Here is a 12,467-nt window from a genome sequence, read left to right on the forward strand (position 1 = left end):
TTTTTTGGCCACTTTGTCGTTTTGAAAGTGTGAAATATTTTCCATTTGTATAACCCGTTAGCTATGGTGGAGGACGGTGGATTGGTTCCAGTAACTGTCGTAAAGTGACAGTTGCTTTGCAGCTACAATGGAGGTTGCTGCGACAGCACTTTACGGCGGCGAGGAACAGGGAAGCCGAGGGGGAAAGAGACGTTTAGGGTCTCGAGGAAAGCCGAAGTAGTCACCCTCACCATCGGAATTTCAACGTTTTTAAAGAATGGTAGGAAACCTGTTTTAAAGACGTCGTTACACCGTGGATACTTATCTCTTCGTTGCGTTTCTGTACTCTTTATTTTCCTCTGAATGAGGTGGGATGGCCGCAGTGCCGACTGGGCCTAGCAGCGCCTTACCAGAATCCCCGGCTGAAATTACTCCCTTCCCCGGGGATGGGTGCGGTGTACCCGGGGAAGGGAAAAGGCAGGAATTGGTTACTCCTGCCAAAGTACTGGAACAGCAGGTCTCTGAGGGCAAAATAGTTAAAAATACAAACCAAAAGTGCTCGCTTTCTCACTCAGAGTTAACCCAGCACCACCACAATCGAACAGAAGAACAGCAAGTGAACGGCGTAAATCTTTCCATGGAGCACGGCTTCAGCCACAACCATGTAGACGAGAGTCCAGACGAACTGAGACAATCTCCAGATCGTTCTGACAGCTGTGTCGATGCGGCAAGCCGCACGGTAAGCGACAGAAAGTGCTCTTGCGGACGCCATGAGCGTGGTCCGTGTGCGAATTGCTGCCAGACCCAGTCGAACAATAGTGACGGCCAGGAGACTCGGACTGAACCCAATTCTGAAGCTTGCCAGAGCCACTGTACCACCGCCGCTGGTGACCAGAACACGGAAACCAACAGCGATGGCACGGAAGTACATAGACATTCAGGTGAAAACCTGGATAAAGGGGCCCACGGTGCAGAAGATTCAACCCCAGCGGCTCAATTAGCGAGGCTAGACCTGAACAGCGATGCTGGGCTCGATCAAGATATCCTCTACGTTCGCTACGAGTCGGAACTACAGATGCCAGGAATCATGCGACTCATCACGAAAGACCTGTCCGAGCCTTACTCCATATACACCTATAGGTACTTCATCCATAACTGGCCGCAGCTTTGCTTCCTGGTACGTACATCCGCCCCTTCAACCTATCAATGACGTTAATTGCATAGTTATCGGACAATACTGTAGCTTCCTTTTGTAGGAAAGAAGTGTACAAAGTGTACAAAGAAGTGTTATGTCACAACGATATAAACATTACTATTTTAAATTGTATTTGAATGTTTCTGCTATCATGTAGTGTTTAGTGCTACTTTGATCAACCCCTGCTTTACCCAGACCAAGGAACTGACCAAACGGCCAACTGCCTCAAAATATTGTCATGGCAAATCCTCCAAAATGTCACAACGGAACTATCCCAAAGCATAGATTCTTCCACAGTCCTCAGAGTGTGTTTGGCCATGAGTGGTACACACACGTGTAGTCAATAGTGTGTGGAGGGAGGCCTGCACTTGTGTAGTTGTGGTTATCAGTGGTGCAGAACTGTGTGCATGTGTCCTTAGCACAGCTAATGTGTGCATGTGTGTGTCCTTAGCACAACTAATGTGTGCCTGTGTCCTTAGCACAGCTATTTTTACAAACACCACCCCCCCTACAGGGTTCCTAGGCTGGCTACTGAAACCTGATGCCATTCGCTGTCGAGTGTTTAACTGCAGTAATTCAGATAGGCCCTATATAGGTGTATCAGGTGTTCGTCCACAGGCAAGCGCTTGACCACAGCCTCACACACACACACACACACACACACACACACACACACACACACACACACACACACACACACACACATGGAAATCTGATCTGATTGACCCACAGTAAATTATAGCCATGCAGCTCCACCGGGCCTGGGTCTCCTCTGGTCTAGCCCAGCTCTTCCACTCTGTGTGTTTTAGTTTTAGGAGAGCGGGTGTCAGTCAGTAAGTTGAATTAAGGCGCGCTGCGCAGTTATGTTCGTCGTTAAGGTAGTTCCTCAAAGCAGGAGCTGAGCTTGTGGCACTTCTCAAAGGCTGTGCATCAGGAGTTCTTCCTAAAGCCCTCTGTGGCTCTCGGCCTGTCTGCCTGCCTGCCTAAAGCACTCGGCCTGTCTGTCTGCCTGCCTGCCTAAAGCCTTCGGTGGCACACGGCCTGTCTGTCTGCCCGGGGGCACTCGGCCTGTCTGTCTGCTGGGGGTAGTTGGGTGGCGTCAAAGACAGGAAGGACTGAACCACGCAGGTCACAGGAGGCAGTTTGACTCACCCGTCGTGACCGGCGCCTGAGAGCCGTGTCGGGGATGTGGTGTCATGGGAAGGGCTTGCTCAGGGAGGAGGTGGACAATCAGGACCAGGTCCGATCTGACCCGGGTCATGAGCCGAGCCATCAGGACCAGATCCGTCCCAGACCCGGCCCAGACCTGGCCCAGTTCCACCTGCCCTCAGGTGGCCATCCTATCGCAGGTGCACTGTTAGGAGATTTTTGACTTGATACCTGGTGTGTGTGTTTAATTTATTTCTTGTTTGTTTGTTTGTGGGTTTCTGTGTGTGTGTGTGATGTTTGTGTGTGTGCATGTATGTTGTTTTGTTGTGTGTGTGTGTGTGTGTGTGCACGTGCGCTCATGGCGCAGGCGGTGGTGGACGGCGAGTGTGTGGGAGCCATCGTGTGTAAGCTGGACATGCATAAGAAGATGTTCCGCCGCGGGTACATCGCCATGTTGGCCGTGGACTCCAAACACAGACGGAAAAGCATCGGTGAGTAGACACACACACACACACACACACACACACATACATACACGCATGCTGAATTAATTGTTAAAGCATCGGTGAGTACACACACACATACATACACGCATCTGTAGTTCCGACTCGTAGCGAACGTAGAGGATATCTTGATCTAGCATCGGTGAGTACACACTGAATTTAGTGTTAAAGCATCGGTGAGTATAAACTGAATTTAGTGTCCATGTTGTGTGCTATCCTGTTGGTGTGTTGTGTGGACGGTCTGATGCTAATGCTGTGTGGATGGTCTGATGCTAATGCTAATGCTGTGTGCTGTCCTGTGTGGAGGGTCTGATGCTAATGCTAATGCTGTGTGCTGTCCTGTGTGGAGGGTCTGATGCTAATGCTAATGCTAATCCTTCTCCTTCTGTAGGTACCAACCTTGTGAAGAAGGCCATCTACGCCATGGTGGAAGGCGACTGTGATGAGGTAAAGCGGGCGTGTCGTGTGCTGGCCTTGTTCTCAGAGGGAACACCAGCGCAGGCGTTTACACACTCATGATGTATGAACATGTCTCACACACACACACACACACACACACACTCATACACTCATGATGTATAAACATGTCACACACACACTCATGATGTATGAACATGTCTTACACACACACACACACACACACACTCATGATGTATGAACATGTCTCACACACACACACACACACACACACACACTCATGATGTATGAACATGTCTCACACACACACACACACACACACACACACACACACTCATGATGTATGAACATGTCTCACACACACACACACACTGATGATTAGGGCTGGGCGGTATGACGGTACATACCGTGCAACGGTAGAAATGTGTCTACCGTTTTAACCGCGATATACTCTTATTTTGAAATCGAATCGATTTATTTTTAGATAATGACCAAACTATACATCATCCCGCTTATTATACAGTTACTCGCCAAAACGATAGAAGACATTCCTCCAAAATACCTCTTTAACGATTTTGTTGCCGTTTCGTGATTTCCGCTTAGAAAAAATGGTTCTTCAGGCAAGTAGAACTTTAACGTTTCAGGTGTTGCGTAGCAACCCATTACTTGCTGACTTCAAGTTACGTTAAATGACCGGACTACTTGCGGAATGATATGATATGAAAGACGTGAATTAGAAGCACAAAACCCGTTGCCAATTATGGTCATTACTTTTTCTCAGCAGTGAATATAAAGAAATTACAGACCTGCAAACGTTGGGGTGGCCCATTCAAATCAACTGAACTTTTTTGAACATTCTGAAGAGCCGTATAATACGATACCCAGTAAAAATTTTAAGCACATGACCTGCAAGGACTGTCATGCCTACTTGTTGAGTAATCCTCGACTGTTGGGAAAGATTCAATCTCTACTGAAAAATATGGACTGAAAAGTGTCTAGTGTAGCTATTTATTAAAGATGCACTATTTCGATAGTTTAGATTTATTTTCAGTATTTCATAGTGAAGGAGCTGTGGGAGCACAAGAACAGTGAGCGTCTAGCAGCGATTATCATAGGCATATACAGGTATGTATATATGTCTATGGCGATTATAGCCTAACTGTCGAGATTCTAAGTAACATGGAGACAACTTGTTTTGGTACTCCACCTAGATCATAAACCCTTGAATAAAAAAACGACTCAGTGAAATCGGTTGAGAAATGTAAACGCCACAGTGCTTTTTATCCAGAAAAACTGCAGCTCCATCGTTTACTTGCGTTTGATTACAGGCTTCACCTCACCAATATGGCGGCGACGTTCGCACGTAATTGCCAACTTCTTAATTTTCTTATTTTAATACGTGGCCATATAAGAAAATGTTTTTCTCATCATTATTGCGTTTAACATATGAACAAACATTGAAAAGAAAGTTAACACTTGATTTATCTTCTGAAAGTACATTAAAGAACCACTAAAAGCCACATAAGCACTGGACTAAATGCCACTACATCATTTTAATCTTACTATTTATAGATTCAATGGAAACGTTCAGTACAAACAGGCATATACTGGCCACTATTGCTTAGGTCAATAGCCTATTGAGGCAGTATTGTTTCTGCACCTTAGTGTTCTTAAGGGTCAATAAATAAATGATCATACAGTATAGCCTATGTCTGTGGACACATTTCGCCACCGCTGAAGTGTCCTCTTTTTCACAAACTCAAATCTGGTCACCCTACGTATAATAAACCGTGATATATACCGTAACCGTGATATAAAATTACAAATACGAAGATTTTGGCCATATCGCCCACCCCTACTCATGATGTATGAACATGTCTCACACACACACACACACACACACACTCATGATGTATGAACATGTCTCACACACACACACACACACACACACACTCATACTCATGATGTATGAACATGTCTCTCACACACACACACACACACACACACACACACACACACACACTCATGATGTATGAACATGTCTCTCACACACACACACACACACACACACACACACACACACACACACTCATGATGTATGAACATGTCTCACACACACACACACACACTCATGATGTATGAACATGTCTCACACACACACACACACACTCATGATGTATGAACATGTCTCACACACACACACACACACACACACACACACTCATGATGTATGAACATGTCTCACACACACACACACACTCATAATGTATGAACATGTCTCTCACACACACACACACACACACACACTCATGATGTATGAACATGTCTGTGTGTGTGTGTGTGTGTGTGTGTGTGTGTGTGTGTGTGTGCTTCTGGAGCTGAACATCAGCGCAGGCGTTTACACACTCATGATCACACACACACACACACACACACACACACACACACTCACTCATGATGTATGAACATGTCTCTGTGTGTTTGCTTCTGGAGCTGTCTCTGCCCCCCCACCTCTCTTTCTCTGTCCTCTCTCTCTCTCTCTCTCCTTCATCTCTCTCTACTTCCTCTCTCTCTCTCTCTCTCTCTCCTTCCTCTTTCTCTCCTTCATCTCTCATGCTCTTTGTTTATCCTCTCTCTTTTTCTCCCACCCCCTATTCATCATCTCTCTCTCTCATTCTCTCTCTCTCTCTCTCTCTCTCTCTATCGCGCTCTTTCTCTCTCTTTGTTTACCCTTCCTCTTCTCCATCTCGCTCCCGGTCCCCTCCTCTGACTGCCTCTGTTCTTTCTGTGTGTTGTTTCTTCTTCTTCTTCAGGTTGTCCTGGAAACTGAGATCACCAACAAGTCTGCTCTGAAGCTGTATGAGAACCTGGGCTTTGTGAGGGACAAGCGTCTGTTCCGGTACTATCTCAACGGAGTGGACGCCCTGAGGCTCAAACTGTGGCTCCGCTAGGCCACCTGCCCCCCCCACCCCCCCCTCGCCCTCCCCCCAGCACTGACAAACCCCCTCATCTACCCCTCCTCCTGTAAACCCTCTCTCTCTCTCTCTCTCTCTCTCTCTCTCTCTCTCTCTCTGTCTCTCTCTCTTTCTCTCTCTCTCTCACACACACACACTCACACACACACACACACACACACTCTCTCACACACTCACACGTCTCAGCCCAGGCACAGAGTCCTACAGGATCGCCATGTTTCCCTACGAGGACTATTTTTTTTTTACTCTGAAAAACATATAAAAGAGTTTAGAGATGGTTTGAAAGGGTGTGTGTGTGTGTGGTTCCTGCAAGAGTTGAAACGGACACAGACAGCAGCGGCGGCCGCTGGCGAAGATCTGGCGAAGATCTGGCGGCGATCTGACCGGGTTCTGGCGGCGATCTGTCTGGGCCGCCCCGTCTGTGGTATGCGAGTAATGGTAAACTAAGAGGCGTTTACTTCAGTGGAGCCTGTTGGGATGGGGGGAGGGGGTCCAGTGGCCGGAGGGAGGGATGGAGGGAGGGAGGGAGGGGTATGCACTCATTTTCAAAGGCAGGAGTGGTGGTGGGGGGTGGGGGGGGGGGGAGGGGGGGGCTAAGGAACAAAAGGAGTCAGATGTACATTTATGTGGAATTTCTTTCTGTTTCTTTTGTTTTGTTTTTAACAAGAGTGTTGGAAGAGTTGAAGTTGTAGGAGTTTCTCTATGGCTGAGTGGGTTTGGGATGTTTTGGGGATGTGTTTGTAACTGTGTGTAGGTGCGTGTGTGTGTGTGTGTGTGTGTGTGTGTGTGATGCATATGTGGATGTGCTGTTCTGTTCTGTTCTGTGTGTGGTTCTCTCAGTGTGAGATGAGCACTAGTAGGACTGCCGGTTCTAGGCTTCAGTGCTGGGAGAACTCACTCGGACTCGCCCCTGACTCTCAGTCCTCCAAGCTGCCCAAGAACAAAACCTGTCCTTCCCACAATGCACTGCTAGCCACAGGTCATGGGAGGGCCAATCAGCTGTGAACGCAGAGGTTTCATACCATTTTTTTCTTTTTTTAATGCTTTACATCCGATGCCTGAGAACATGCCGTTTCTTCCAGTCGAGCCCCCCATTGGTTGGCACGAGATGCAGGAAGTAGAGAAGTGTTTATGTCCTTAGGATGCAGTCCTGTGTGTGTGTGTGTGTGTGTGTGTGTGTGCAGGTGTGTGTGCAGTCCAGACATTTCTTCAGAATCTGACCCGGGAGTTGCCGACGGGAGAAGATTCTGGAAAGGCTTAGGGCGCTGGAGCAGATAGCATGTAGCGGTTAGCATTGGCCCTGGGTTTGATCACTACTCCAGAGCAGAGCCAGCAGTATACGAGCCAGCAGTATTTCCCCCCCCCCCCCCCCCCCCCCCCCCCACAGAGAGCCCAAGAGAAGATACCCCAGACGCCCCCCCCCCCCCCCCCCTCCACAGAAGATACCCCAGACGACTTTGGGCCAGGCCTGGAAGGGAGGGAGCTGGCACTGATGGAGCACCGGTCTGGTCCAGAGTAGTGTGGTACAGTGCGGAGCCAAACCACCCTGACCTCTGACCTCTCCCAGACAGAACCTGGATCTGGTGGACGGGATCTGGGCCTGACCGGAGCTGGACCACAGCCGGGCCGGACCCGGGCCGGAGCCGGCTGGTTCGTGCGGCAGTGCTCGAGTCAGACGACCCCGGTTGACCTTGACCCCGGAGCCAGAGTCAGAACGCACCCAAACGGTGCAGAGCAGACGCCTGCAGTGACTGACCCCTGACCCCAAATAAAATATGCATATGACACACGGAAAACAACCAGTCCATCAATGTGTTTGGATGCACTTTTTTTTGGCATTGTTGGTCTTTGTGCGTGTGTGTGTGTGTGTGTGTGTGTGTGTGTTTATGTTTATGTTTATGTGTATGTGTGGGTTAGCGTGTGTGTGTGTGTGTGTGTGTGTGTGTGTGTGTGTGTGTGTGTGTGTGTGTGTGTGTGTGTGTGTGTGTGTGTGTGTGGGTTAGCATGGGGGTGTGTTTGTGTGTCTGGGCCTGTGTACATCCATCTTTGTTTCATTTTGTCTGCTGATGTTATGACACCTTGTGCTGAACCAGTTTCAAAAAAGAAAAAAGATTTTCCATCAGCCCCTGTAGTGAGTCTTCTGTAATGCTTTCATGGGACACTAGGTGGCAGCACAGGATCGTGGTGTGCTCCATAGGCCCGGAGCAGGAAGAGATCCGTGTAGATAGGAACTGATTGCAGCGCACAAGCCCATCTGAACAACTCACTGTGCCATACTCTTCAAGTGTGTGTGTGTGTGTGTGTGTGTGTGTGTGTGTGTGAGAGTGGGGCTGAACTTGAGGTTGGAGAGAATTTTAAGGAACAGCTGATGTCCCCTCTCATCCATCTCTCTCTCTCTCTAGTTTTTTTTTCTTGTTTATTTGTTTGAAAGTCCTGTTCCCACACAGAGCCCGTAGCGTCTGCTCGCCATCACACCCATGACTGGGACGCCTACTGCAGTGAGGCCCTGTGCTCCGATGGCCAGACGCCCACTGCAGTGAGGCCCTGTGCTCCGATGGCCCTGTGCTCCGACGGCCAGACGCCCACTGCAGTGAGGCCCTGTGCTCCGACGGCCAGCCCCAGAGAAAGTGCCTGATCCCTGGGTAGGTTCAGGGGAAGCCCAGCCCAGCTCCGGGGCCTGCGGTGGTGGAGGAGTACAGACTCCACTCTCTGCCCTCTATGGGAAAGACCCTCAAGGCACTTTCTCAGGGTTGACCTCACACACACACACACACACACACACACACACACACACAAACAGCAGTGTTTATCCCCAGGATACCAAACAAACAGATGTTTGTTTTTTTCCCTCCAGGCGTCATTGTGTGCGTCATGTTGAGTAGGTTCTGACTCTCTGCAGAGAAACACTCCCACTCCCAAATCCCCCTGCCAAGAGAAACTAGCGACTGACACACGCACGGGCGGGCGGGCGGGCATACACACCCCTTTACTCCCTTCTGGAGGTGAGCACGCGCGGGCGGGCATACACACCCCTTTACTCCCTTCTGGAGGTGATCGTGGGAGACGCAGATGCCCGTCCACCAAGAGGAAGCCGGGGGCAGGGCCCCACTCACCAGGCCTTGCTGGGCCGCGTCTCAACCGGAGCTGGGCCGCGTGTCAGCCGGAGCTGGGCCGTGTCTCAGCCGGAGCTCAGCTGGATGATTTGTGGCGTTTCCTGCTGCCTGCCTAGTCCTCTGTGGCTGGGTGTTGGCTGCCTCTGGCCTGATGACGTCACCTGGTGGGACTGGTAGGGCTGGGCTGGGCTGGGCTGGGCTGGGCTGGGCTGGGGCAGAGTGGGGCTGGTCTGGGCTGGGGTAGAGTGGGGCAGAGTGGGGCTGGTCTGGGCTGGGGCAGATTGGGGTAGAGTGGGGCAAAAGGGTTTGCATGACGGGTTTCTGTTAGATCTCTTCTGTCCGTTTTGGGTTGATTTCGCAATGGAAAAGGCAGATGAATATCTTTTATTTAATGTGGGAAAAATGATCTCCAAAATAAATTATTTGATTTTTTAAACACAGTGACGACATTATTTGCAACCTGTTACAATGGTGTGTGTTTGTGGGTGTGTGTGTGTGTCTAGAACTCTCTAAACTTGAATACCTTCCAGTTCATTCCGTGTCAGCCATGCCAAAAACGTCTCCAGTAAAGCCTGATCAAAGGTGAGTTTATTAGGGGTCAAAGGTGATTTTATTGGGAGTCACAGATTGTCAACAGTAAAACAGATCCAAATATGGCTGCTGTAATCGCAAAGCCACAAAACACGTAAAGCATTACATCATAGGCACAGGCGATTTCAGTGCGTTCACATTGCAGAGGAAACTAGATGGTACTGCACATGGTCAAAGACAGAAGAAGAAAATCGGAAAGCTACTGGCTGTGTGTGGTGATACTGCTAGCTGTGTGTGGTGATACTGCTAGCTCACAACCAAAGAAGCCACTGCTCAGTTGTCAGTTGCCATGATCTGGCTCACCAGATGCACTGTACATCAAGCAGGCGTGTGGGTTTGTTAAGATGCACTGTAGATCAAGCAGGCGTGTGGGTTTGATAAGATGCACTGTAGATCAAGCAGGCGTGTGGGTTTGATAAGATGCACTGTACATCAAGCAGGCGTGTGGGTTTGTTAAGATGCACTGTAGATCAAGCAGGCGTGTGGGTTTGATAAGATGCACTGTAGATCAAGCAGGTGTGTGGGTTTGATAAGATGCACTGTAGATCAAGCAGGCGTGTGGGTTTGATAAGATGCACTGTAGATCAAGCAGGTGTGTGGGTTTGTTAAGATGCACTGTAGATCAAGCAGGCGTGTGGGTTTGATAAGATGCACTGTAGATCAAGCAGGCGTGTGGGTTTGATGAGATGCACTGTAGATCAAGCAGGCGTGTGGGTTTGATGAGATGCACTGTACATCAAGCAGGCGTGTGGGTTTGTTAAGAATCAAGAATCAAGAAAGTGTTTGGGTTTGTTAAGATGCACTGTACATCAAGAAAGTGTTTGGGTTTGTCCGGATGAGCGAATGCAACCAGATCGCAGCATCTGACTGGAAGGGACCTGGCCCCGACCCAGGCCAGATCAGGGCCAGACCCAGGCCAGATCAGGGCCAGACCCAGGCCAGATCAGAGCCAGACCCAGGCCAGATCAGGGCCAGATCCGACTGCTGTTGCTTTCTGGCAACGATGAGTGGTTAGTCTTACACACTGAGTGTACACACACACACACCTTCACGAGTGAGCGATGAGTGGTTTGTCTTACACACTGAGTGTACACACACACACACACACCTTCACGAGTGAACGATGAGTGGTTTGTCTTACACACTGAGTGTACACACACACACACACACACCTTCACGAGTGAGCGATGAGTGGTTAGTCTTACACACTGAGTGTACACACACACACACACACACCTTCACGAGTGAGCGATGAGTGGTTAGTCTTACACACTGAGTGTACACACACACACACACACACCTTCACAAGTGAGCGATGAGTGGTTTGTCTTACACACTGAGTGTACACACACACACACACACACCTTAACGAGTGAGCGATGAGTGGTTTGTCTTACACACTGAGGGTACACACACACACACACACACACACACACACCTGCACGAGTGAACGATGAGTGGTTTGTCTTACACACTGAGGGTACACCTTCACTTGTGGCCAGCAAGCATAACTGATCTACCACGATGATGGTCAACCTTGACGTCAACAGTATTGAGTCTTTAGCTCTGAAAAGCATAACTGATCTACCACGATGATGGTCAACCTTGACGTCTTACACACTGAGTGTACACACACACACACACACACACAAGCATAACTGATCTACCACGATGATGGTAAACCTTGACATCAACAGTATTGAGTCTTTAGCTCTGAAAAGCATAACTTATCTACCACGATGATGGTAAACCTTGACATCAACAGTATTGAGTCTTTAGCTCTGAAAACCTCCCAGGGTTGAATGTCGATTCAGATGTGTACAGTTCAGAGTTGATGCTCTATGAGTCAGTCACCATGTACTGCATAAAATAAACAAACAGGTTCCAGCGATATGACATTTATGTTGTACAGTAGATTAATGTTGTTTTTCTTCCATGCTCTGAAACGAAAAACAAACAATGACAATCTGTACATCTTTGCTCTTTTGCAAGAGAAAAAACATCAATACTTAAAAGTCAATATTTACATTACATGATTTTAAAAATTATCCTTACGGCGAAAATAGCCATTTGTATATTTTCATAGTCCTAATTTTAATCTCACTGCATTATGCTATTCTGCTGGTTTGAGTTGAGCAGAAATCTTTGTGTCCACGATAGCCTGCATTTTTTCTATCTCACAGATAAATAATTTACTGAATGCAGCAGGATATTTACAAAGCACACAGGGTTTGGCCAGGGGGCCGCAGGACTGGTCTATGATACACCCCAGCGAGTGTAGACTCTTTAAGGATTGGTCAGTGGACTGTTAAGACTGGTCTATGATACACCCCAGCCAGTGTAGACTCTTTAAGGACTGGTCAGTGAACTGGTAGGACTGGTCAGTGGACTGGTAGGACTGGTCAGTGGACTGGTCAGTGGACTGGTAGGACTGGTCAGGGGACTGGTAGGACTGGTCAGTGGACTGGTCAGTGGACTGGTAGGACTGGTCAGGGGACTGGTCAGTGGATTGGCCAGTGGACTGGCCAGTGGACTGGTAGGACTG

The 12,467-nt window shown here is 48.7% G+C and overlaps 1 protein-coding gene across 1 annotated transcript; it reads left to right on the forward strand.

Moving 5' to 3' along the window:
- The first annotated feature begins 67 nt into the window (after positions 1-67).
- naa30 (N-alpha-acetyltransferase 30, NatC catalytic subunit) lies at positions 68-7,602 on the forward strand. The gene is made up of 4 exons (XM_012829650.3): positions 68-1,156; positions 2,691-2,814; positions 3,218-3,273; positions 6,057-7,602. The coding sequence occupies exons 1-4, from the start codon at positions 353-355 to the stop codon at positions 6,192-6,194; spliced, it is 1,122 nt and encodes a 373-aa protein (XP_012685104.1). The 5' UTR covers positions 68-352; the 3' UTR covers positions 6,195-7,602.
- The last annotated feature ends 4,865 nt before the right edge of the window (positions 7,603-12,467 follow it).

This window comes from Clupea harengus, chromosome 15 (assembly GCF_900700415.2).
Source record: "Clupea harengus chromosome 15, Ch_v2.0.2, whole genome shotgun sequence".
NCBI classification, from domain to species: Eukaryota; Metazoa; Chordata; class Actinopteri; order Clupeiformes; family Clupeidae; genus Clupea; species Clupea harengus.

Excerpts from the sequence above, each read along its gene's own strand:
- naa30 (XM_012829650.3), top strand. The coding sequence starts at position 353 with ATGGCCGCAGTGCCGACTGGGCCTAGCAGCGCCTTACCAGAATCCCCG. Across the intron at positions 1,157-2,690 it reads GGCCGCAGCTTTGCTTCCTG|GCGGTGGTGGACGGCGAGTG; the intron begins GTACGTACATCC and ends CTCATGGCGCAG. Across the intron at positions 2,815-3,217 it reads ACACAGACGGAAAAGCATCG|GTACCAACCTTGTGAAGAAG; the intron begins GTGAGTAGACAC and ends CTCCTTCTGTAG.